Source organism: Lynx rufus, unplaced genomic scaffold (genome assembly GCF_022079265.1).
Source record: "Lynx rufus isolate CCGP_SWC_20201006 ecotype Redwood Valley unplaced genomic scaffold, mLynRuf1.p SCAF_23, whole genome shotgun sequence".
In the NCBI taxonomy this organism is placed as follows: Eukaryota; Metazoa; Chordata; class Mammalia; order Carnivora; family Felidae; genus Lynx; species Lynx rufus.
In genome coordinates, this window is record NW_025814838.1 from 2612131 (window position 1) to 2638504 (window position 26374).

The following is a 26374-nucleotide window of genomic DNA, read 5'->3' on the forward strand; positions in this document are numbered from 1 at the left end:
TGGAGAAGTCTGAGTGTGGTGTTTTATCTTCTGTGCTTGTGCTTTTTCTGCCTACGTTCCTTCCTTATTCCTAAGATTCTTAGTCTTTATCATTTCTTCTTGAGGCAGAATAAGCCCCTTTATTTTGTATATGCACGTCTTTTTTTCAGGAAAGTTTTCTTCTTGTTATAGCTTTGAATGTCCGTCTTCTCTAAAATTATGATACCTTTTTTCTGCAATCCCCATTTCGTCTTGCGTGCTTTCTGTTAGTCTCATGCTTCTCAAAAATGAAGCCTGTTGGAGGTTCCTCAGAAAGTTAAAAAAAGAACTACTCCAGGACCCAGCAGCACTACTGAGTATTTACCTGATGAATTACAAAAACACCAATTCAGAGGGATACGTGCACTCCTATGTTTATAGCTGCATTATTTGTAATAGCCAAGATATGGAAGCAGCCCAAGTGTCCCATCAGTTGATGAATGGATAAAGAAGATGTGGTATGTCTATTCAATAGAATATTGTTCAGCCATTAAACACACACACACACACACACACACACACACACACACACAAAGAAGAATGACATCTTGCCATTTGCAATGACCTGTATGGATGGAGCTAGAGGTATTATGCTATGTGAAATAAGTCCGAGGAGGACAAATACCATATGATTTCAGTCATATATGGAATTTAAGAAGTAAAGCAAATGAGAAAAGGAGAAAAAGAGACAAACTAAGAAAGAGACTCCTAACTGTAGAGAACAAACCGATGGTAACCAGAGGGGAGGTGGGGGGTGGGTGAAATAGGTGACGGGGATTAAGGAGCACGCTTGTGATGAGTGCCAGGTGATTAAAATAAAAACTTAAAAAAAAAACTAAAAAAATTAAGCATGCGCAAGAATCACTTCTTGGAAAGTATGTAAAAACCCGTGTCTCGACCACACGCCTCCAGGATCCCCAGCAGCATGTGTGGGCGGGGCCTGAGAATTTATATTTCTGACAAGCTGCCAGATGTGCTGACGATACAGGTCCACAGACTTACCTCGAGCAGCGCAGTAGTTCTCAGTGTTTTAGTCTCTGGACCCCTTATTTAATTGAAATATAATTGACCTATAACACTGTAGCTCCAGGGGTACAACGTCATGGTGTATGTATTGCAAACTGATGGCAGCGGAAAGTGGAGTTGATATCCATTAGCGCACACGATTAAAAATTGTCTTTCTTGGGGCGCCTGGGTGGCGCAGTCGGTTAAGCGTCCGACTTCAGCCAGGTCACGATCTCGCGGTCCGGGAGTTCGAGCCCCGCGTCGGGCTCTGGGCTGATGGCTCAGAGCCTGGAGCCTGTTTCCGATTCTGTGTCTCCCTCTCTCTCTGTCCCTCCCCCGTTCATGCTCTGTCTCTCTCTGTCCCAAAAATAAATAAACGTTGAAAAAAAAAAAAATTGTCTTTCTTATGATGGGAACTTTTAAAATTCACTCCCCTAGCAACTTTCAAATGTACAGTGTGGTCTCGTTAACTAACCGTAGTCACCACCGTACATTGTATCCCCAGGACTTCTGTATCTTCTAACTGGAAGTTTGTATTTCTTGACCCCCTTCACCCGTTTTGCCCACCCTGCCACCCAGGATGGCTTTACTCCTAAAAGTCGCCATGGTCCTCAAAGAGCTTTGTGGGTTGTATCTGTTGACATAACACTGAGGAAATTTACATTAATTCATTTAAAAAGAACTGTGATGAACTCTACATACGAACAAAGAATGTATTTTAACGAAAGATGCATTCTCCGAAGCAAACGAAAGTTTCCTGAGTGGTATTATTTTACGTTTCTACAGGTATCTTTAATGTGTAGCTTGGTGAAAGGTGGCTTTCTGTTTTCTCTTTGTTGTACTTAAATTGGTTTGTAAGAGACTTGGTAGGGTGGTTGTTAAAACCTTTGTGTATTTCCAGGTGACTTACTGAGTAACCTGCTGCAGAGTCCTAGTTCAGCCAAACTGTTGAACCAGCCAATCCCCATCCTTGATGCGGAGAGTGAGTATATGTGTTCCCTGGCCTTGGAGTGCCTGGCCCATCTCTTCAGTTGGATTCCTCTGTCTGCCAGCATCACCCCGTCCCTCCTAACCACCATCTTCCACTTTGCGCGCTTTGGCTGTGACATCCGGGCCAGAAAGATGGCATCAGTTAACGGCAGCAGCCAGAACTGTGTGTTGGGTCAGGAGCGTGGCCGTCTTGGGGTCCTGGCCATGTCCTGCATCAATGAACTCATGTCCAAGAACTGTGTGCCTATGGAATTCGAAGAGTATTTACTGCGTATGTTCCAGCAGACTTTCTACCTCCTGCAGAAAATCACCAAGGATAACAATGCCCACACGGTGAAGAGCAGGCTAGAAGAACTCGATGAGAGGTAATGAACACGGGTGTGGAACCGGCCGCGCCCTAAGAAGGGGCCTTGACCGTTTACCGTGTTGTGCCGCATGGTGTCTGTAATCCTCTTTGGTTTCAGAATTTGGGGCTCCTGATGAGGAACGGACAGGTAGGTGTGTACCAGTAAGTCTGAGCTTAGCTGGAAGGGCTAGGGTGGTAGAGGGGAGCGAGCCACGTTTGGAAAGTGACTGTGAATTGTGCAGGTTTGTTGTCTTTTCCCCCGTCTGTGTCCTGTCCTCCCTTCCACCCCCTCCCTTCGTCCTCACGATTCGCCTGCAGGTCTGAGTGGCGCAGGAGCCGAGTCTGCTGCTCGTGCGTAGCCAGGAACGTGGGAGGAGGCCGCGGAGGTACAGGAGTTCTAATCCCCCCTTTTCACTTGACGTTGCTTGTCAGTTTTGACTCCGTGACTTTCCCCCAGTGCACATCGTGCAGCGTGTAGGCATGTCGTTGTTACTGTGAGTTTTACACACACGGCACATTTCCATCAAAAGCAAGAGATGGGAATATGGGCACGTCTTAGCGTGGCACACACCGTGTTTCTTTGTGACCCTCCCCTTGAATGGAGCTGAAAATTACCTCGCTTTTCCTTCTGAAGTACTCACACAGATGACGCTGTCACGGTACCCTGAGGCGTGGTCTCGTGTATCTCCCTCCAGATGATGTCATTTATCTGTCTTAGAGCTTTCATCGATGTGACGCTGGCTACTGCTGTGTAAAAGCAAGAGAGAAAATTAGAAACTTACATATAAAAGCATCATGTTGACTGTTCAGAAACTTCCAGGCAGATACATTGTATTGAGTTAGAAAAGTCTTCCAGAGCGCTGGGCAGCAAATGTTGTTAATATGTTAATCCACTTTCTTTGGCTTGCTTTTTGCTATTAAGCTGGGTAGAGTTAAGGCATTTTCCTTTTCTTTAGAGTAAGTAGCAGAATGTAAAGTCAAGTGCTTACAGACCATTTTAGTGCTTTTTAATTTAGCAACTTTGTTAAGGTTTTCTAAAGTTAAAAACATAGATGCCTAAGATTGTTTTGGTTTGGTCCATTGTAAACAAGCTTTGTGCGAAATTTTCTTTGTATAATCACAAAAGAGCTCATAATCTCTTACGGTGATATGTTGGTTTTATTTTTCATTTTATAATAGCTTTCTGTATGAATTCAGAGGCATCGGCATGCAAACAGACAATTTCATATCCTTTCTAGCTTTGGTTAAGAAAGGCTGCACTTTATATGTTAAAAAAAAGTCTAGCCGCTCGTACCGACCATCAGGTATCAGTTGTTTTGAGTTTTACGTGAGGCATAACGTTCGCGATGGCTGACGTTCTGATGGCATAGAGATGTCGTCGTGGGTTACCTATGTACTGATTTTGTTACATGTAACTTCTGTGCTTTTGGTTTTATATTTTAATCCTATGCTTCCTATTGCCCTGTGAAAGCTGAGAGGTGCCTGGAAGCAGAAAGGTGACATGAACAATACTGTGTGCTTGCTTCCTGGCTCTTGGGCCCCTGACCACTAATTCTAAACAGCTAAGTCCATTCTCGGTTGTTTAGGGGCTACTTACCCCAGGGCCTTTGCTTCTCTTCTCCTTTCCTGCCTGTTTCTAACTTTCAACTGCTCATTAGCACCTGTACCAGAAGGTGGGCGAGGGAAAGAAAATGAGGTGAAATAAAATCTATAGTTTTAGCTGCCGAAAGGCCCTTGTTTGTGTGCCCAAAAACTTGGGTTGGAGAGTGAAATAAAATCGAGATTGCGTGACATTTACCCAAGCTTCTCTTTATTTCATGGGTGGCAGGGAATTGAGTGCATCTTCCTAGAGAGCAGTAAACTGGGTGACGGCTCTGACTGTCACGTTAGAAGCAGAACGAGGAATAAGGAGCCCCTGCTGTTGAGTATCTGTGGTCAAAGGCATCGAGAGAAGTCTCTTCACGCCTGACTCTCTCTAAAAACAGTTGATTCAAACACCTTAACTGTGTTTCAAGTTTTTGGTCCCATGATCCACAGAGACGGCCATTCTCCTGATCAAGCAGATTAATGTTTTTGTTTTTGTTTTAAACTGCAAAAAAGTTTACATGTGTGTTAGCTAGCCGTTTGGAGGTCAGGCAGGCAGGTTGGCCGCCCTCAGGGTGCTGGGTCCCAGGCACAATGTGGGACATTTTATTTATGGGGCAATTTTGCTCTTCTGCGTAGTTGTCTTTTTCTCCCCCATTATCATTGCATAGATCCTTGCTTTAAAAAACAAAAAACAAAAAAACAAAACTTTTTGCAGTTAGGACTTTCAGAATTGGTTTTAGCCATTATTTAATTTTTGACTAAGGCCCATAAGTAAGTCTTTATCGGTGTCCGCAATGTGATCTCTGGAGGTACGTCCATCTCATTTTCGAATCACCTTTTGGTATTTAGGGGCTTAAAATGACAGTTTGTGACATGTGAGAGTGATGATGTGCTGTGTATCTAGTAACAACAGTCTCTTATCCTTGCAGCTGGGACCCACACTCCTCTGGGAAATGATATTGTACATACACATGAGTTGGGGAGCCACTGTGCTGTGAAAGGAAAGAGCACTGGCGTGGGAGTGGATGGTAGTCGGTAGTCCCATTTTGCCACGAGCTGGCCCAGTGACCTTGGGCGGGTCACTGGATCTCCCTGGGCCTCGTCTGTACAGTGAAGCGCCAGACTGAATTGTCCCCGAGGCCTGTCCAGCTCGGGCAGCTTCTTCCCCTCCCTTATATTTGCAGTCACTTTCTGAGTAGATCGGGATGTGCTTACGTTTATTGAGTGCCAGGAGCCGGAGGGCGGGGGGAGGGAAAACGAGCATTAGGTTCCAAGTCTGCATATACGTTATCCAGATGCCATGCCTTTGGTATAGCCTTGTTTTGTTCTTAGCACATTCACGTTAATATTTTGGGCTCCTAGCAAAGGCAACCGGCCTTCCAGACTTGCCACATTGACATGACGCACATGCTCTGCCCCTTGACTTTTTAGTATCATTTTCTTTCCCTTGAATCGGTTGTAACATGAAGGACTTAGAAACCGCGAGGGCCCTAGTTTATAAGATGTCTTAGTAGAGAGTGCCTGAGGATTAAAGTTGCTTTTCTGCTATGTTTCAGGTGGTAATGGAATGAAGGGTTGCCTGACCTGTAGGTAATTGTTGCAGGCCTTTATCTTTTTAACTGAAAAGCTGTTTTAAATCTGTGTAGTTCTGTACTGAAAGAAATTTGGATTGAATTTGAGTTCTCTTCTAAGGAGGTGGCTGGGTTTCTGATCGTCTCTTCTCGTCTTCTTGTCTTACTTAGCTATGTCGAGAAGTTTACTGACTTCCTGCGGCTCTTCGTGAGTGTCCACCTGAGAAGAATCGAGTCCTACTCCCAATTCCCTGTGGTGGAGTTTTTGACGCTTTTGTTCAAGTACACATTTCATCAGGTAAAGCACCAGCACCGCTCATCCTTTTCCTCCTGAAAAAGCGCGCTTTGTTGTTTCCAGGGTAAAGAGTTTGTTTCCCGAACGTTTATATAGTGTTGGCTTTGTGAAGATTAACACGTTTGTCCTTCCTAATGACCCTTTGAAGTGGGTGTTATTATCGTCATCTCCACTTCCCAGATAAAGAAACTGAGGCGCAGAGTAACCGGCTCAGGGTCATACAGTTAATTAAGTGGTGGGGCCAGGCGTTTGAACTCCTAGAGTCTGTGTTCTTAACCACTGTTTTGTTGGAGAAGCAAAAGATAGAAATAGTCTGAAATTAGGGCCTTTCCTTCTGTAACTGGCACTAAAACTTCCTACAGGGAGATGATAAATAATGAAGCTCGGGGCGCCTGGGTGTTCGGTGGGTTAAGTGTCCGACTCTTGGTTTTTCAGTTCAGGTCATGATCCTCGTGGTTTGTGGGTTTGAGCCCTTTGGGATTCTCTTGTCTGCCTGTCTCTCTCTCAGCCCCTCCCCCACTCACTCTCTGTCTCTCTGTCTCTCTTAAATAAATAAATGTTAAAAAAAAAAGCAATATTTAAAAAAAAATAAATACTGAAGCTCTGAGGAGTTAAGTTTTGGCAGATCGGATTTTTTGCTCCCATTCAACAAATACTTTTTGAGCTCCTCGTGTATCAGGAGCTGGGCGTATAAACCCTCACAAGCAAAGTCCTTGTGCCTTGTTTACATTTTGTGGCCCAGTGTCTTTTCTTTATATACATATTTTAAACGGTTTATTGAGGTAGAATTATATATCTCATGAAATTCACCCATCGTGATTGTACAGCTCGATGATGTTCACTAGATTTATAGACTCGTGCAGTCATCGTCAGCCTGGTTTTAGACATTTCTGTCATGTCTTCTCCCTTGTGCATTTGTGTGTGTGTAATTTATTTTTTAATTCCAGTATAATTAATGCAGTGTTATATGAGTTTCAAGTGTACAATATAGTGATTCAACAGTTCTGTACATTACTCAGCGCTCATCCTTCTGTGAGCGTCTTTAAAATAAGTTTTCTATTGAAGTATCACACCCATTCGGAGAAGCGCATAGATCCTGCGTGGACAGCTTGATGAATTTTCCCAAAATGAACACAGCCATGTAACCACCACCTTCGTCAAGAAGTGGAACATTACTGCCAGCTCCGCCTTGGGTGCCTTCCCCTTCACTTCCCGTGCGTCACCCCGATCTTGACCTTAACGTCCCAGATTCCTTTTGCCTGTTGTGGAACTTCTCTCAGTGGATGTCTCCAGTATATATTTGTTTTGTCTGGCTTTTTCATTCCACATCATGTTTGTGAGATTCACCTGTGTTGTGTGTGTGGCAGTAGTTTGTTTTCATTGCTTTATAGTAAGTCATTATCTGAAAATCTGTCCCACTGCAGATGAGCTGCTTGGTTTTTGGTGATCATGAATTCTCTTGCAGTGGGCGTTCTCATACATGCTTTTGGGTGTACCTGTGTAGCTCTTTCTGTTGGCGTAACCTGGGTATGACGTTCCTGGGTCAGGGAAGGCATGTGATTTTATAAGTTGTGGATTTTACGTGTCGTGGAAGTTTAAACCACCGATGATGTAGCTTCACGAGGGTAGAAGAGAGACAAGGGCCTAGGCTGGGAGGGGTGTTGTGTGTGTGGTTGGGGATTTGGAGCGAGGGTTTGGTGTGTGAGCTAGCCTTTCTCAGGGGGGTACTTGGCACATAAAAGTAAGCGCCCCCAGTGGGTGAGGGTGAACCGCTCCTGGGTGCAGGGAGGGTGGGGGTGGAGGAGGACTAGGGTTGAGGAAGTATCAGGATGTCTGGTAGAGGGGCCAATGAGTGCAGGGCAGGAAGGACAGCACTCTCAGTTCACCAGACCTAAGAGAGGATGCGAGAGGTGATGAGATGTGGGAGGGCGAGGGGGTGGGAGAGAAGCATTCCGGGTAGGAGCGTTTCGAGATGGATCCAGAGACCTCCCGGAGGGGACCGGGAAGAAAGGATTCAATAGATACGTTAGAATAAGCGTAGCAGAAATGAAAGAGATGGGGAGCCAGTGCTGGGGTCACAAAGAAGGGGTTTTGGGGAAAGTGGAATGAAAATGTTTTGCAGTTTGCTCTGCCTGTGAAGTTTTATATCTGCCCTTTATACATGACATAGAAGAAAGCTAAGTACAAGTTTTAAAGTATGCATGTCTTATGCCTACTTTTTTGGACCTGAACCCAACAAGCTCTGGTTGTTTCTATGAGGTCTGTGTCCTTGGACCAGTCTTTTTAATTGCCTTCGATTTCAGTTTCTTCATTTAAGGAGATCGACTGTGGTGGGCATCTTCACAGTCTTGCCCCTGTTCATCTTCTGTGGTCCTTTGCCTAGAATTTTAGGTTGGTTTTCCATTGAAATCAAAGTGGTGGTTTTGTATGTTTATATATTACATGTATATATACTGGGAAAAGAAATGAATATGGTCATGAAGCAGACAACAAGCTTCTTTCTTTGTCCTTTACCTGAGGTTACTGTCAGCTGAGCTTCCTTGTACTCTCTTGGTCTCCTGTATGAGGACCTTCCTTCCTTCCGTTCTTTTTTTTTCTCTTTCAAAACATTAAAAACATTTTTTAAAAATTATTTATTTGTTTATTTTTTAATTTACATCCAAGCGAGTTAGCATATAGTGCAACAATGATTTCAGGAGTAGATTCCAGTGATTCATCCCCTATGTATAACGCCCAGTGCTCATCCCAACAGGTGTCTTCCTTATGTCCCTTCCCCATTTAGCCCATCCCCGCTCCCGCAACCCCTCCAGCAACCCTGTTTGTTCTCTGTTTTTAAGAGTCTCTTATGTTTTGTCCCCCTCCCTGTTTTTATATTATTTTTGCTCCCCTTCCCTTATGTTCATCTGTTTTGTGTCTTAAATTCCTCATATGAGTGAAGTCACATGATGTTTGTCTTTCTCTAATTTTGCTTAGCATAATAATACCTTCTAGTTCCATCCGAGTAGTTGCAAATGGCAAGATTTCATTCTTCTTGATTGCCGAGTAATACTCCATTGTGTGTGTGTGTGTGTGTGTGTGTGTGTGTGTGTGTGTGTGTGTACACACCACATCTTCTTTATCCATTCATCTGGAGGCCCTTCCTTTCTGGGTGCGGGCTCTTGGACTATGGGAGTCGGTGTCCTTTGAGGTCCAGGAAGAAGCAGATTTGAGCATTGGGCGGAGGGGCAGGAAGCTAGAAGGTGTTCTGTGCAGTTTACTGTAGGCTGGGCTGCCTATCGTAAATGGGCAGGGTGCACTCCAGGGTCAGGAGCTGGCGGTAGTAGGGGAGTTCTTTGGGGTAAGACTTAAGAATAAGAAATGAAGTGCCCTCAAGAGACAGTTTTAAGTTCTCATCTGGTCATTAACAGTGTGATCATACTTTATCATGGTTTAATTATCTGCAAAGCTGGAAAACGTTCTTTCCTCTTGTCTAGAGGGTTATGAGTGTACTCAGTATTTTTGCCTTTTGTTTCTAAAATTCAGAGGGGTGCCTGGCTGGCTCAGTTGGCGGAGCATCTGACTCTTGGTCTCAGGGTCGTGAGTTCGAGCCCCGTGTTGAGTATAGAGATTACTTAAAAAAAATTTCATAAGAAATTTTAGTACTGGTCATCATGTGTTGAAGGAATAGTAATAAGACAAAGGTGGTGTTAGTATTTTTCTATAAGCATCTCCTCTCTCTTGTTTCTTGTCCTACGTTTTTTCTTTCACTGAAGTGTCCCACCACAGCCCTTCTGGCCACTAGTGCTCAGCAGGTGTTTGCCTCCAGCGTTGCTCCCCTCGCTGTGGTGTCCCCTCTGAGCATCTGATTTCTGTCTTCCTGGTCCTCTTACTGCATCCTTAGCAGTTCCTTCTGGGCCTTGCATTTTCATCCTGCCCCCTTTTCCTAAAACAGTGCCTGGGGTGGTGTGGCACCGGGGAACGGGGCTCTACGCCAGGAGTCTGAAGTTCCACATTCTGGTTCTCTTTCTGTTCCTGATCTTTTCATCTTGCGCAGGTGACTTTGCTTTGGAGCCTTGGTTTTTCTTTTCTTTTCTTTTCTTTTCTTTTCTTTTCTTTTCTTTTCTTTTCTTTTCTTTTCTTTTCTCTTCTCTTCTCTTCTCTTCTCTTCTCTTCTCTTCTCCTTTCTTTTCTTTTCTTTTCTTTTCTTTTCTTTTCTTTTCTTTTCTTTTCTTTTCTTTTCTTTTCTAATATGTTTTAATTTATTTTTGAGAGAAAGACAGCACAAGCAGGGGAGGGGCAGAGAGAGAGGGAAACACAGAATCTGAAGCAGGCTCCAGGCTCTGAGCTGTCAGTACAGAGCCCGACGCGGGGCTCGAACTCACAGACTGAGATCATGACCTGAGCTGAAGTCTGACGCTTAAGCGACTGAGCCACCCAGGCGCCCCCCAAAAGTACTTCCTGATCAGCTATGTTCTGTGGAGGAGAACATGGGTGTTTTTAAACCTAGGAAGGCCAACTGAGTGATTGACTCACAGGGAGCTCAGCAAGCTGAAGCCAGGGAAGACTCCCATCTCCTGGCTGTGCAAATTGAGTGCCTGTCTACAGGCTACTTATATTATTTCCACGTGGCTTATTGTTTTCTGTGCTTATTCTTCTGGTTCACTTCATGTCATGGACATCCTGGATTTTGCAAAGGATGAAGTGGAGACAGGAAATGGTCATTTTCTTTTCAGAGGATGGCCCTGTCAGGTCCTGATTGTCAGTTCCAAGGCAACCCTGTGAGTTGTGAGGTTGGACTCTGCCCCAGTCTGCCCCGGAAAAAGTTAGCTTTCTGTCTCAGACTGCGTACAGAACTCCCATCTCCTGCTACCACCCAATGGGCAAATCCCACACATGCCCTTTTAAGCCTCTGGATTTCCTTGTGGATCCGAGATGGAAGGAAACTGATCCAAGAAGATGATGGTCTTAGTTCTTTCCCTATCTGATCCTGCCACCCAACATTGCTTCAGTGAAGCAATCACAAAACCAAAGAGCTCTTATAGGTAGCAAGAAATTCAGTGGATAGAGAAGGGATTGGGGGGGGGGGTCACAAGTTGAAATTGAATATGCGTGAGAAGGACTAGACGTTGGAGAATGTAGTGCCTGGAGTTTACATGAAATAGAATCTCAAGGCTCTTGAGGAATCAGAGCACAATGAGTCAGGCACTAGATCCTACGGAGACTTGTTCTTCTCTCCTCACTTTGTCTTTGTCAACACCTGGTTAGAGGTTGCTCTTAGCCCATTGGACACCCCTCCTTCTGCAGATGAGATCATGCCTGAGAGTCAGACTTAAGCTAATTTTCAGTCTGTTATGTAGGAAGACTGCAGATGTTACTTTTCTAACTTTCAAATATGTAAACTTGTCACCTTCAGAACCATCGAAACTTACTTCTGGTTTCCTAATGATATGTAGAAGGAGCATTTACTGGGGTGGGAGGGGGGTGGTAAAGGGACCTGGTTTGAATAAATCATGTTCCTGGATCTCAATTTCTTTTTCTCTAAAACAGATTTGAATGGGATGATCTGTAAGAGTCCTCCCCATCAATCTCAGATTTAAAGATTGGTGTCTGCTTGGCTTATTGTGTAATTAAGTTTGTCCTGCATAGAATCTCCCTAATAATGATATGTTCCATGACACCTTTGTCTTGTTAGGTTCACCAGGGCCCAGTCATGAAAACCATTTGAAAGATTGCAGTTGTGGTTACCAGGAAGTGGAGGGAATCTAGGCTTAGGGTTGTACCATCCTGATGGAAATAAACACTGGTGGGGATGTTTCTTAGGAGGAGCTGCGTTAAGTAATTTCATTGTCTGGATTTCTTTTGCATCATAGCCTACTCATGAAGGTTACTTCTCTTGTTTGGATATCTGGACGCTCTTTCTGGACTATCTGACAAGTAAAATTAAAAGCCGTCTGGGAGACAAGGAAGCAGTTCTCAACAGGTAAACCTCAGAAATACTGATAAATAGAAATAGACATTTTTGTGTTTTTCTTGTGGCTTAAAGGGACAGCCAGGCCGTCAGACCTCTTCAGTGAAACTGGGTCACACAAGCTGGGTAGGTAGTAATGTCATTGAGCATTTTCATATATTTTTTCCCCCTTTAAATATTTCATTTTCTTAAAACATTTTATTTTCTGATTAAAAATGTAATTTGTATAGTTCTTTAGCTGTGATAACTGTCTCAAGGGTTTGTTTTTAAGTGGCCCTTATTTTAGAGATTAAAAACTGAAGTATTTATTGGATGGATGAAATGATAGGACGTCTGGGATTTGCCTTAAAATAATCCACTGGGATAGAGGGAAAGGAGGGTTGGCCGTGTGTTGATAATTGATGTTGACCTTTATTGATGGTAACTTGGGGTTCATTATATGCTAGCTCCTTTTGTATGTGTGTGAAAATTTCCTAAATAAAGTATAGTAAATACCTGCTGTGAAAAATAAGTATTTTAAAAACTAGGAAAAGATAGAAAAATATAAAGAAAAGATATCCATAATCCCACAGTCCAGCGATAATTACTTTTGTACTTTCTATTGTATTTATTTCTATTTTATTTATTTATTTAATTAAAAAAAATGTTTATTTATTTTAGAGAGAGAGTGCGAGTAGGGGAGGGGCAGAGAGAGGGAGACACAGAATCCGAAGCTGGCTCCAGGCTCCGAGCTGTCAGCACAGAGCCAGATGCAGGGCTTGAACCCACGAACTGCGAGATCGTGACCTGAGCTGAAGTTGGATGCTTAACCGATTGATCCACCCAAGCGCCACTCTATTGTATTTTTTAAAAAACAGAAAATGGGGAAATGTTTTTCCCCTTATGTTCCTCAAGGTCATTTTTCTTGCTTGCAGGCAGAAAGTGTAGTTCCTGTCCACCATAGTTATTTAGTTAAGAAGTGAAATATTGAGCTAATGAATCTAGAACGCTTGGCACATTACGAATGCTCGCTCAGTAGATGGCATCAGTGGTTGGTGGTGAGTGAACACCCCTTCCTAACAATGTGCCCCGTGGGGGGCGGCGAGGAGAATCCTGGCCTGGGAAGAGATCGGACCCTCTGGAAACCCACCCTTGTATTGCTGAAGTTTTAATGAGTTTTTGTAATCTTAAACTGAATATTTGCATTTCAAGTTAAAAATCTGCACTTTTGTTCCCAAACATTATTTGTGTGATTGCAAAATAGCTTGCAAGTTGCTTTGTTGTCAGGTCAGATGTGCTTTGTGGGTGTATATTCGTGTATCCGAAACTCTTACACAACAGTAGATCCTGTTTTTGGTGATTTTGCCAACTAAAAGTTAGTTATTGTGTTTTTGAATGAGATTCTTCAAAGGAAAGGTATTTTTGCCTTATTCTCTATTTTGTGTGCTGAACAGTTGGGTCCTGTAGTTCCGGGACTGTGCTTGATTTTGCTATGTTTAGTGGGAGACTTGACATCTCACGCTTGTTGGAAGAATAAACTGAGGAAATGATTAATATGAAAATGCTTTTTAAAGCACAGTACAAACGTGTTTTAGGTGTGGAGAATATGGTTCCATTGAGAAAATCTGCAGAGTGTAGTATTAAGTAGATTTTAGTATTAATCTGGCAGATCATTAGTGTTAAAGATACACTTGTGCACACCAACCTACCGACAGAAGGAGCAGTGGTATACAATTTAAATTCCTTTTCTGCTTCATGGGAGCAGTGTTACTTTTGGTCAAGTTATATGCTGATCACATTTCCTCTTGCAAAATGTGCATGTTGACCTTTCTCTCAGGATGGTTAGGATTCAAGGAAATCACGTATATAAAATGCCTGGCACAGTATTTAGCCTGTATTAGGCACTCAGTAAATGGTCGCAGTGATGACTGCAACCATGATAATAAGTAGTAGAAGACGTTGCTGCCGTCGGACTGTGGTGGTGACCATGGAGTTCAGTGATCAGGGCCCCCAGGTGGCCTAAAGGCCTTTTAGTCCACCTTCAGATGTTGACCTGTCTGCCCAGGCATCTGTCATCTGATGTCACTGGGTTGTCAGGGGTGATGGCTGATCACTTTCAACACTAGGAATTTTTTTTGATGTTTATTTATTTATTTTGAGAGAGAGTGTATGAGTAAGAGAGGGAGAGGGAGAGGGGGAGAGAGAGAGAGAGAGAGAGAATGAATCCCAAGTGGGCTCTGTGCTGTCAACACAGAGCCCAATGATTTGGGGCTCAATCTCAAAAACCATGAGGTGAAACCTGAGCTGAAATCAAGCACAGGACGCTTAACTGACTGAGCCACCCACATGTCCCTAAGAATTTTTTTATTGATCATTTGATTATCATCCTAAATGAGGCTTTCTAATTCTTTATGACTTTTTTTAATGTTTATTTTTGAGAGAGAGAGAGAGAGAGAGACAGTGTGAGTAGGGGAGGGGCAGAGAGAGGGGGAGACACAGAATTCGAAGCAGGCTCCAGGCGCTGAGCTGTCAGCACAGAGCTCGATGCAGGGCTCGAACCCATGGACCAGACCGTGAGATCATGACCTGAGCTGAAGTTGGACTGAGCCACCCAGGTGCCCCTATGACTTTTTTTCCCCCAAACATACACTTACAACACTTTTATGCCCTTGAAAAACAAAAAAAGCCTTGAAATCTTCAAAGCTCGTCTGGGGTTTTTTGCTATTAGTTAACCATCACCAGGGAACTGTTTATTGAGCAGATATCACTTGGTATCTGGGTTACAGATTACAAAGAGGGCTGTATAAGGTAGTCCGCTGAGGGGCACAAAGAAAATAGTTGAATTTTAATGTCTGTATTTTTCCGGTCACCTCTTAAACACTGTATATTTATGCAGGTGTGCGCTCAAGTCCTTAAATGAAAGTTTTGAAGTGTGGCAACCACTGTTGTAGGTTCTAAGAGACCCTGATGCGTCAGAGATGTGCTGTTTCACAAAAGTAGTTGATAAAGACCGCTGGCTACTGGTCGTGGCCCACTCATTTTAACTAAAGCACGTAAATGTGATCAAATGTTTTTCGGCTGGTAAAATGCATCTGAAAGAAGTTGAGGTGCTTTTGGAATCACATTTGTGGCTTAAGCCAGAATTTCAGAAGCAATTGATGTTGCAGGAACTCGTCAAGAATGTTTTCTTGGTGTCTTAAATGGGAAACGTAGGTGTGGTTAAGTCACTCAGTTCCTGTCCCTTGCGGTTTACAGGTTTTGCATCATCCATCACAACAAAGTGGTGTAGGCATTGTAGGCTACAAATTTAGAAGCACAAATGTACATGAGTTTATTTTTGGACCTAGGAGCTTGGAAATCGGAGCTCCTCATGTTCCTCACTCTGTTGAGAATGCTCCAGAGTTTCTTGATCAGAGCTGCTGGGGACTTGGGTCCCTCTGTGCGAGGACTGTGTTCTGTAACTTAGCAGAACAAAGCCGCTGCTGGAGCTCGTGGTCCGGGTTGGCCATCTTCAGGTGGTGGTTTGGGAAGACCTGAATTTCAGTTTCCTTTTCCTCCGTTGTACTCTGGGGAAGGTTGTGCCGACTTACAGGTTGTTGAGTAAACGAAGTGAACCGGTGCGTGTCGAGTAGCTTGGCCGATAGTAGGTGTTTGGTGAAGAACTGATTCTCTTCTACTCGCTCCCTCTCACTCCCTTCTCTCTGTGCTTGTCACTGTGAGAGGAGCCACCTGTGTAGGAACTTCTTGCAGGAAGAGGAGGAAACCTGAAGGGAGTTAAGCAACCTCTAAAGTTCTCGAGTCATGTCCTGTGACCGCTTCGTCGTGAGAGTGCTGGCAAGGACCAGCCACAGAGCAGCCAGGGATCCCGAGTGACACCGGGTTGGACTGTAAACACATGTGGGCGAGCGTGAGAACAATTGCTGCCCTTTCCTTCCGGGTGGGTTTTCTGCTTAACAAAAAGGAAGTGCTGTTGTGACCCATGACATTTTGATACACTTAATAAAAGGTGTCAACTAGGTTTCTATCAGGGCTCTGGTCGTTTCCTAGCTCCTAGGAAGAGAAATTCATGCTGTTGACGGCCCCAGAGAGCAAGTGAATGGGGTCTCAGTAATTTCAAAATTGGGCCGGCATCCCACCCCTGTCCTTTGTAGCCCTCTCTCACTTGGACTTTTGTCTGTTTATTGCCTGCATTCATGTTTTTGTTCATTTGTTCTTTGTTTACTGAACACCTACTCTGTAGTTGTCCTAACGTGTACAGTTTTATTTAACTCAGAAGTTGGGGTGCTTCGGAATCACATTTGTGGCTCCAGTCACAGAGGTCTGTAGGTTTATGACCGTTGCATGTTTAAACATTTAATGCTACACATTTCTCTCTGAGTACTGCTTTAGCTTCATCCAAAAAAATTTTTAAGTTTGTTTTTGAGAGAGAGAGAGAGAGAGAGAGAGAGAGAGAGAGAGAGAGAGAATGCTCACAGAGAGAGAGGGAGGCCCAGAATCTGAAGCAGGCTCCAGGCTCTGAGCTGTTAGCACAGAGCCCAACGCGGGGCCCAAACCCATGGGCCGTGAGATCATGACCTGAGCTGAAGCTAGATGCTTAACCAAGTGAGCCATACAGGCACCCCTCACTGAAGATATTTTCTAATTTCTCTTGGGGTTTCCTCTTTGCTGTTTAACTTCCAGATATTGGAGATTCTCCATCTGTCTTGTTACCATATTCTAGTTACCATGATCTGCAAACGTAGTTTGTGTTCTTTTTAATTTCAGTTCTTTTTAATTTGTTAAGATTTGTTTTATGACTTAGTTGTCTTGGTGATTGTTCATCGTGCACTTGAAAAGAGTGTGTATTCTGCTGTTGTCTGATGGGGTGTTGTGTAAATGTTGGTTAGGTCGGGTTGGCAGGTGGCATTTCTGTGTGTCCTCTGTCATGTTCAGTCAGTGACCGGGAGCGAGGTAAGCTCTCCGTGTGTAATTGTGGGTTTACCAATGTCTCCTCTCAGCCCTTATCAGTTTTTGCTTCATTTATTTTGAGACTCTGTTGTTAGTTTCACGCAAATTTAGTTTCCCTTTTCAGTATGTCTGTTTGACTCTCTGTCTTTATCTGAGGTTTTTAAGAGGTTGCTCTGGTATTACAATATGTCTACTTTTCCTTTTAACCCTTCACCACTGAGAGTGTATGTAGAAGAAGCCTTGTCACCACATAGATCCTTTTGCCCTCCCTTTATACTGAAGTTGCCACATGCTTTATGTCTATATACGTGGACAACCCCAGCAGACAGTGTTTTATTTTTGCCTTCATCCATCATTCATATTTTAAAGATCTTAAGAGGAGAGAAATAGTCTGGAGAACAGTAGAGAAATGGTATTTACCCAGACATTTTCAATTTCTTGCTTTTGTCCTTCATTCTTAAAGTTCCAGGTTTCTTTCCTATGATCATTTACTTACTGTATTAACGAGCTTGGGCTGTCCTGACAAAATACCACAGGCCGGGTGGCTTAAACAGCGGGAATTTACTTTGTCACAGTTCTGGAGACTGGAAGTCCCGGCTCAAGGTGCTGGCAGGTTCACTTCCTGGTGAGGACTCTTCCTGGCTTGCAGACTCTCGCCTTCTCCGTGTCCTCATGTGGCCCTTCTGTGCTTGCACGGGAGAGCGAGTGGCACACATGCACTCTCCCCTGTCACTTTCTCTTCATGTAAGGCCACTGTCCCGTTGGATAGGGTCTCACCCTTATGACCTCACGTAACCTCTGTTCCCATTTTATAGGCCTTATCTCCAAGTACAGTCACACGGGGGATAGGGCTTCAACATAAGAATTTCCAGTGGACCCAGTTCAATTCAGTGCCTAGCACCTCCTGCCCGAAGAACATTACGGAGGATGGTTATACCAGCTGCCTTAAAAAAAAGTCTTCGACAATTCCAGGGTACTGGCGTCTTGAGGTTGGCTTCTGTTGATCGTCTTTCCCTTGATTAATGGTCAGTGTCTCCTCATTCTTTGTAGGCTGACTAGTATCTCGAATGCTTTTACCTCTTTATGTGAACCAGCCTCAGGCATGGCTTCCGTCACCACGGTCACCTTAGGCTCAGAGATGCTGCATGTAGAGACCTCGCACCCGCAACGCAGGTAGCAGGAATGAGAAGGGGAGAGTTGGACAAAAGGCTCTTGTCCGGAGGCTCTGCCCTGTGACTCCTCTTAGCATGTCCTCGACCGCTGCCATCTGCGAGGGAGGCTGGGAAATGTGGTCTTCCACTCGGCCTCAGCGCCCAGTGTTGTCTTGCTGAGGAGGAAAGGAAGAACGGGTCTTGGGTAGGGAGCCGGAGTCTGCCACACCCGAATACTCTGCCCACCTTCACCAGCCACTTGGGGAGAGCAGTTACTACCTGAGTGTGTTTAGCCTGGTTCCTGGTTGGGGTCCGTTTTCTATGGGATAAGCTTTTTTTGCAGCCAGAGCTGCTAACTGCCGGTAGGGGTTTAGGTCTAATTTAGGGTTATTCTGTGCATTTTACAAAGTCTTTAAAGTCCCTTTTGAGCTCAGCAGGACAACTTGTAGATGACGGGTTTCATCTGTCCTCTGGTCTGAAGTGGATTTTCTTTCCTAGCAAAATTGTGAAAATGCACTGGTCCATCGTAGTGATTTATAGCATAAACCTTGTGTAACTAACTTTAGGAATTTATGTCTGAGCAAATGGCAAATATAAGCTCCAGGCTTAAGTGTTTGATCTTACCTTTCTCTGAAGTCGACTGAAATAGGATTTTGAGTCTGCTGGCAATTCTTCCCACAGACGTTGCCTATTTTGTGAGTGATCTTCCCTGCCAGCGTTACTTTCTGGGCGGCCTTGCTTGGTTGCCCATCCAGCCTGGGTTGTTAAGTCATTTGCAAACACTGCGGGGAGGGGTGGTCAGTGTTTCTGTCTTAGTGAAAAAAAGAACTCTTGTGCTTACCAGACTCTGCAGTGTGACAGCATAGGAGGATTTCCAAGTAGTCTCGAGACTGTGTACAGAGTCGTTACAAGGGTTGTAGCAGACTAGATGGACTGACTGTATTTGATCTTGGCGCTGGATTCCTTTTAGCTGTGGTTAGCTTGTCTGGTACTCACCTATGTTGGATTAGATGGTTCATTAGGTAGAGTCCTGTCAGGAGAACGGACACCACACTTAATTGTTTTAAGAATTCGGTGTAAGAGATTGATGAAACCGGTGTTGGAGGGCCGGAAGAGCAAGAAGGAGACACCAAGATTCAGCAGATGAGAACTACAGGAGGCAGCCCACCCCCAGGGCTGAAGGAAAAGAGTGGAGCTGTTCAGATCTGGATCGCAGGGATGGGCCCCGTGCAGCTCAGGTCTCTGAAGAGAGGGCACCCAGGAGCTCGGCCAGGCAGGGGGGTGGAGGCTTGGAGCTGGTGCTCACTCCTGAGAGGACGGGGTGCGACCTGGCTGCTGCTGGCACCTCCGAGAGTGCATGCGGCTGGCTGTAGGAATGTGAAAGCTGAAAGTAGGACCAGTTCTTACCTCCAGGTGACCGTCACTGGGGTGACACTGCCAGGGCAGCGAGCCCACCAGGAGAATGGCATCCCTGTGCTCCTGCTGCCTCTTGGTCTTCCTCCAGCGCCCCTGCTGCAGAGCCTCCAGGCAGAGGAGAGGTGTGCTCTGTGCAGCCTGGGCCCTGACGTCACAAAGCGTGCGGCTGGATCGGCGCTGGACGCCTGGCGTGAGTGCCCGGCTTTGTGAGTGGGAGCAGTCCCTGAGCCTGTCTTGGAAGCGTTTCGGGACAGACATTTAGGCTTTGGGATTTGTTCTTGAAAATTAGGGTTTGGTGGCCCTTGGGTGTGACTGCTGCATGTAACTTGGTGTTTTCGGAGGTAGGCTGTCATCACACGTGGGAAATAGCCAGGCCTGGAGCTTTAGGTGTTTCTTTGAGAAGGGGCAGGGTTCCTCCAGACCTTTTCCATTTCTTCCTTTAGGTTTTAAGTGTTCTGACTGAAGGTTTTGGGGGAGTGAGCGGAGCAGGCTCGAAGACCATTGGTGGTTTATGCATAGAGAGGAGGGCATAGGATGTTGAGTTAGGGAGCCCCAGGTTCAAATCACCTAGTTTGGTGACCATGGGCAGTCTGTCTCACTTTTGTTAACTGTGGTTTCCTTGTCGGAGAAACACCAATAATATACCTACCTCTCACAGATGTTAAAAGGATTTAATCATGGAGTTGAACCTTCTACTGAATCGGTGTGAATTGGTATTTATATATCATTACTTATAATCCCTCGGGCACCCGTTGAGAAAATAACTCAAGAGTATATGGTGAAAAGAATGCCAGGGGAGTGAAAAGAAGTATCTGTTTAACACGAAAGAAGGCATTAATGGAGGAGCTGAACAAAAGATACTGGCAGAAGTCCTTCCTTACCAGTAATTACATTAAACGTAAAGAATATAACTTCTCTAGTTTAAAAAGCAGTGATTAGCAGAATGGATTGAAAACACATGATCCCCCTACATGTTGTCTATAAGAGACTCACTTCAGTTTCAAAGACACAAACAGGTTGAAAGTAAAAGGATAGAAAAAGCTATTCCATGTAGACAGTAACCAAAAGAGATTCAGGGCAGCTATGCTAGTGTCAGACAGAATAGACTTTAGGACAAGAGTGGCTGCTGGGGACAAAGGACATCGTCTAATGATAAAGGGTCCATCCGTCAAGAAGGTGTCTGGAACATAGCAAAATAAAGAAATACCCCTGCCACCGTTCCACTCTCACATATGCACTTGCCAGCCCATAAGCTAAATCTAGTTCAGATACTGCTTGTATGTGGTAATCCAGCAGGGACGCTATTCTTCTTCAGAGTGTAGGAGGCCTTTTCAAAACCCAGGCTAAAAGCCTGCTGTCACCTGTTGTTGAATTTCTCCCTGCCGCATAGGTACGAAGACGCTCTAGTCCTCTTGCTCACGGAGGTGCTGAATCGAATCCAGTTCAGATACAACCAGGCCCAGTTGGAGGAGCTGGATGACGAGACTCTGGATGATGATGTAAGCGGCATGGCCTAATCAACCGTAGTCATTGTCATTTTCGGTGTGAGTCCAAACGGAGACTTGGAACCTGTAAGCTCTCTGCTCTGGAGCCAGAGTAGTCTTACAGTTTGAATTGTGTGTTTGAACTTTACAGTTGACCTTGACCAGTGTGGGGCCTAGGGGTGCTGACGACCTGTACAGTCGAAAATCCCAAGTATAACTTTCGGCTCCCCTAAAACTTAGCTGCTAACAGCCTGACTGTTCACCGGAAGTCTTATCGACAGTCGATTAACACATATTTTGTACGTTACATGAGTTCTATACCATATTTTTACCATAAAGTTAGCTGGAGAAAAGAAAATGTCATGAAGAAAATGGTAAGAGCAAATACATTTCCAGAGCTGTACTATGTTTGTTGAAATAAAAAATCCTGTGTAAGTGAACATGCCCAGTTTAAACCTGTGTCATTCAAAGGCCAGCTATATATCCTACTCGTCTTTTGGGGTTTGTTAATTGTAAAAAGAAGTTGACACGTTTTTACCTGTATGAACTAGGGAGATAAGTAGAGACACCATATGCACAGTGAGAAATGGTTGAGCAAGGGCTCTGTATTGCCTTGCACCCACACCTCTGCTCCCCACTCCGGGCAACGAATAAAAGCTAGCTAGATGCGGGGTGAGGGACAGGGCATAAAGAGCTCCTGAAATGGTAAGGCTAGGATGAAAAGAAGTCTCTTATGAGTATATTTTGTAAATCAGTATCTTAAAATCAATCTTGAATTTATTGACACTCGTGTGCCCAACATGGGTAAGGCAAATGTGTTGAAGGACACAATTCCCATGTTCCTTTTTCTTAAGCACCATGCACTTTAGAATTTTCAAGTCACTGGTAGGGCTCTCAAAATAACTGACCGTGGCATGGCTGAGACCTTGAGAGTGGCCGTGTTTGGGTTAGAAAGAGCCTTGTACTTGGAACTCAAAGGCCTGGGTTTGAATCTCTGAAACCTTGGGCCACAAGGAGATAGAAGTCTGGGCCTTAGATTTCTCTGAGCTTAATTTTCTCCTCTCCCAAAAGGGGAGCGATGTGGCTGACTGGCCTGTGCTGACGGTTACGTGACGGTAATGTGTGGAAGGGCTGGCTGCATGCCTGCTACGTCGTGGGTGCTCGGTAAACTTTAGCTTCACTTCTTGTTAGCTGTACAATTTAGTTCAGTGCTTCTCACGTTGGAGCATAGGTAAAAATCATTGGGACAGCTTGTTAAACAGACTTTGATTTAGGGGTGGGGGCCACAGAATCTACGTTTCCTACAAGGCCGTGGGAGATGCTGGTGCTACCGTGTCTGTGGACCGTACTTTGAGTGGCACTGACGCAGTCCGTTCTACTGCTAGGGACCTAGTAATGCACTGTTTCAGAAGGTAATGAACGAGTGACCGGTTCCTATAGCTGCGTTCTCATAGAGGGGCCTTGAGCATTTCACCAGTGGCTTTTTAAAATCTCTGTGTCCCTGTGACTGTAGGGGGAAGAAGTAGGTCATTCTCTCTGGATCATGTGCTGAGGAAACAGCTTTTTAGGAAACTAATTCATTGGATTAGAAAAAAGATTCCAGGTTGGCCTTTTTAAAGTACCAAATGACCTGGTTCCGTCATTTGCCACTTCTTCAAGATTTATGTCCGAGAGCGGACTTGAGGTTGAGGCTAGATGGGCAGGGAAGATGACAGGACTGCCTTTCCGGGAGAGCTGATCCTTCTGTGTTTCCCCCACAGCAGCAGACAGAGTGGCAGCGGTACTTACGCCAGAGCTTGGAGGTAGTGGCCAAAGTGATGGAGCTCCTTCCCACACACGCCTTCTCGACACTGGTAACTCACCATCGGGAGGGGAACGAAGAGCCTGATTCTCTCCCTGCACATGTAGCACGAGTAGTAAGGCTTTTTTGCTCACCGGTATTTTAAAATACATAGGTATACATTTTAAACAAAGAATAATGATGACCATCACCTACCCTCAAAGTTTAACCAATGCTAACATGTCCCCAAATATTTTAAATCCGCTTTTGGAAGCCCTGTTTTTCTTCCTGAACTCTCACATGTAATATGAATTTTACTAATGCCTTCAGGCCTGCATCAGTAGCTCAGAAATGACCAGGCCACGCAGAGGACTTCTTGCTAAAGATCGCATTGCTGCAAAGTGAGCCTTTGTAAAGCCCGTCGCTAGCACTCTGCGTATATTCATGTGCTAGAATCTTAGTCGTAAGGACCGCTTTCCTTCACTCAGTGGTGCTTGTTATTTGGGGAGATTTCATTAAGCCTATCTCTTCTTCAAGGACAAGATGATTTGGGGGAGGGGGGTCTTGTGTTCTCTTGTAGACAGTTCTGTTGTGTTTCGCCATCTGCCTTTCGTAGGGACCTGTCACATTGAAGTCTGATCTTTGTCCTAACGGTGAGTTAGCAGCTTTAGAAAGAAAAGATACTGATAGCTCTGGTTATGAGGGTCCTGTCTGCCACATGAGTAAGGGAATCAGACTTCTAAAAAATTGGGCCTGTCTTTTCACTCTGCCATGCACTTAAATAAGGCAGATTATCTGACAGTTCTTTCCAGAATAGGATTTCCCTTGGATTTGAAGGGAGATAGGTTCCGTCTTTAAGCTCTAGAAGGTGTAGATCATTTGGGGTTTGGTGTCCTCTTTTAGGAACCGTAATAGTCAAACCCAGCATCCATTGCTTTGTTTAGAAAAGAGTTATCTACCTGATAAGTTGTTGTTTGTTTTGTTTTTTTTTTTCTTTTCTGATTCCAAACATTAATTGGTGGTGTGAATTGTAGAAATTGTTGAAGGCAGGGCACTGAAGGGAGCCACTCCTTAGCTGGCAGTAAAGGTTCTCAGAGAAAAGGGTATTTTTAATCTGATGCCCCTCCCCACCCCCCATAGATCTTGTAATGTTTTAACGTTAAAATGCTGTTAAAAGTTGGACTTATGTTTGTTTTTTTTTTTTTAATCTTTGTTTTTTTGTTTTCAGTTCCCAGTTCTTCAGGACAATTTAGAAGTTTATCTGGGTTTACAGCAGTTTATAGTTACTTCAGGGTCAGGTAAACTGGTTTTTATTTTCTAATTTAACCGACATTAAGAAAACTATCGGGCTAATATTTAATTATTGCCTTCTTTGCTGTCGCAACATGATTTCTCCACTGCCACCTCCCCGCCGCTCTGTCTCTCCCCACTTCTAAACGGAAAACTTTCTTAAAGAATCAATGACAAAAAGGAACCGTGGGGGAGGTAAAGGATGAGGCTGTGACAGTGCATTCCGAACAGGTGTTTCAGTGAGAAAGAAGCAGCTGATTTGGAGCAAAGAGGGGGGACTTAGAGGGGGAAAAAGAAACAAAAACCCAGCAATTAGGCTATTTCCTTATGTCTTTGAAACCAGCAAGCACGCTAGGGAAAAATGGCTTTGGGCTTTGCTGCCGTGTGCTCTTTCCTCCCTGGTGTTAAGCAGTAAGAGGACCCAGGAGCGGCTCTGGAGTCGGCCGACCTGTGCGGGAACATGCCGACAGCTCGTGGCTGTTAGCTCTCCTCCCGTAGCTGGCCCGCGGGAGGCCTGGCTGCAGCTGGCTGGGAAGACTTTGGGCTGCCCTTGGTAGGTGGCTTCACTCACCTGCTTGGGGTTTAGGGTCAGCAGTTTTTGGCCGTTTGGTTGATAACAATAACAGCTTCTGTGTGTAGAACACACGTCACACGCCAGGCACTGTATTCTTTGCCTACGCTGTCTTTAACTCTCTCACCTGTCCTGGTCTCCTATTTTATGGAAGAGGAAATGGGTGTCCAGAGATGTCACTTTGTCCCAAGATGGTATAATAGGGAAGGATTAGAAAGTTGAATGAACTAAAATCTGCCGTCCATTTTTTGCTAGCTAGTTGAAAACACCAAAAACTTCTTCTTGTGCCTACAAATGCACCCGTGCTTCCCCGTATCCCTCCAGCCTCCCCCATCTTCTTCCCAGTGTTTTCCTTCCAGGAGTCCTGCCTGGCCCCGGCCCCCAGCCCCTCTGCTGTGTAATTGTCTGAGCCTGGCACAGAGCCGCTCAGGGTAGAGACCATCTCCTGGGCGAGCTTGTTATTCATGGCAGAACCTCCACGAGAGGCTCTGTCTGGGGCTGCCCTTCTTGGTGGCCTGTGACGGTTTGTTTCCATGACTGTATTATTAGCTTCTAAATAATCCGCTGGGCCCCAGGAGGTTGATGGGACTTGGCATGCCCCTAAGTTTGTAGATAGGTTAAGAACAGCTTACAAAGAACTTTAAAAAGATCACTTTTCAAAGCAAACATGCCTGTAAAATATGCTGTCAACATTAACAAAAATCATTTGACTGTATAAATGCTACAGATGTTTCCAGCATCCATTCTTGGGGAAAATTGTACCCTGGTGGTCTCTCCCTCAGGGCCACTCATCAAATTAGAATGTACTCAGCATGCTAAAGACCTGGTCTTGATCTTATTCTCGATCTTTTAAGAAATTGAGCATGTACTCCTCCACCCCCCCAAATTGACCCCTACATAGAGCTTATGTTGAGTCTGTCTTGAGGAGAAAAATCTGAGCGACTCCTAAATCCTTTTTCTGAGACATACTGGTAACTTAGAGTTTCTCATCCGAGAAGGATAATCTGATTTATTTTTCCCTGAATGAAATATCATATACCTGTTCTCACTGAAGCCCGTTTACTGGCGGTTTCCCAGTGTGCCTGGCCTTTCCAGATCGTTTATAAATCTCATCCCTAGCACTGCTCCTTGGTGCATACTCCTCTCAGGCCAGAGAAATACTTACTGTTTTAAAACGATCTCTCTTATCCGTGACGAAGCATTCCCCCATCCCTTGGTGGCTCCAAAGCCAAGTTTCCAATGCAAAGCCTATTAAAAAATGGAAACTCTGAATACATTTTGTTCCCTGGTTCCCATGGCCATCTAACCTCTCAAATAACCTCCATGCTGGATTAGCAGCCTTCCTGCCTCTTAACAGAAACTGTGGCATCTTCCTCTGAGAGGGTGGCCCCTCCATTCATGTGCTTTACTTCTCACCAGCTCTTAATTCTCGAATCTTCCCTGGAGGCTGTGTGGATGGGAGACTGACTGTTTACACCTGCTGCCGATCTTCCTGCCTCTACTTCCTCATTAGGACGGAGACCAGGCCTGAGGTCGCTGTGGCACCTCAGTGGCTGTGTGCGGGTCTTGCCCCTGGGAGGTCATTCTTCGCCCACATTGCCTATCTTTCTCAACCGTCTGTGGTTTGAAAGATCCCGTCTTTGGTTGTTGTGTCTCTTCTATTCTTTGTTCTGCTTGGCTTCATTTATGACCTACTTGTTCTCTCAGAGTAGAATTCCTCAAATGGGGATTTTCACATCTCTACCTCCGCAGCCCCCCCAACAAAAGAAGACTGAGTTATATTTAACATGAAGATGTTTTCCCTGCCGGGCATTGATTTGCCAGGGAGCTGTCCTTTGGATGTGGTAAAAAGCGCATGCACCTAGATGGCTTCAGGGCGACTTGCTTGATAGAAGATTGCACTTCAGTGTGGCTGTGATGTTTTCTGTCCCACAAACCTCCATGTGGCAGTGATGTCCTTCTGAGGGTTCCCCTTTGCGGCTGTTCTTTGCTATTAG

General features: G+C 44.8%; 1 protein-coding gene across 8 annotated transcripts in view; it reads left to right on the plus strand.

Annotated features, from left to right (window-relative positions):
* The window catches only part of XPO6 (exportin 6), a 102474-nt gene that overhangs the window by 49786 nt on the left and 26314 nt on the right, over window positions 1–26374 (plus strand). For 4 of the 8 annotated variants that reach the window (XM_047087410.1, XM_047087407.1, XM_047087409.1 and 1 more), the window contains 6 exons: window positions 1925–2378; window positions 5689–5815; window positions 11662–11771; window positions 20643–20751; window positions 22497–22652; window positions 23745–23814. In XM_047087410.1, coding sequence (XP_046943366.1) covers window positions 1925–2378; window positions 5689–5815; window positions 11662–11771; window positions 20643–20751; window positions 22497–22652; window positions 23745–23814 — 1026 coding nt within the window. The remainder of the gene's footprint in view (window positions 1–1924; window positions 2379–5688; window positions 5816–11661; window positions 11772–20642; window positions 20752–22496; window positions 22653–23744; window positions 23815–26374) is intronic. The other 4 variants (XM_047087411.1, XM_047087413.1, XM_047087408.1 and 1 more) reach the window with 3 other exon arrangements.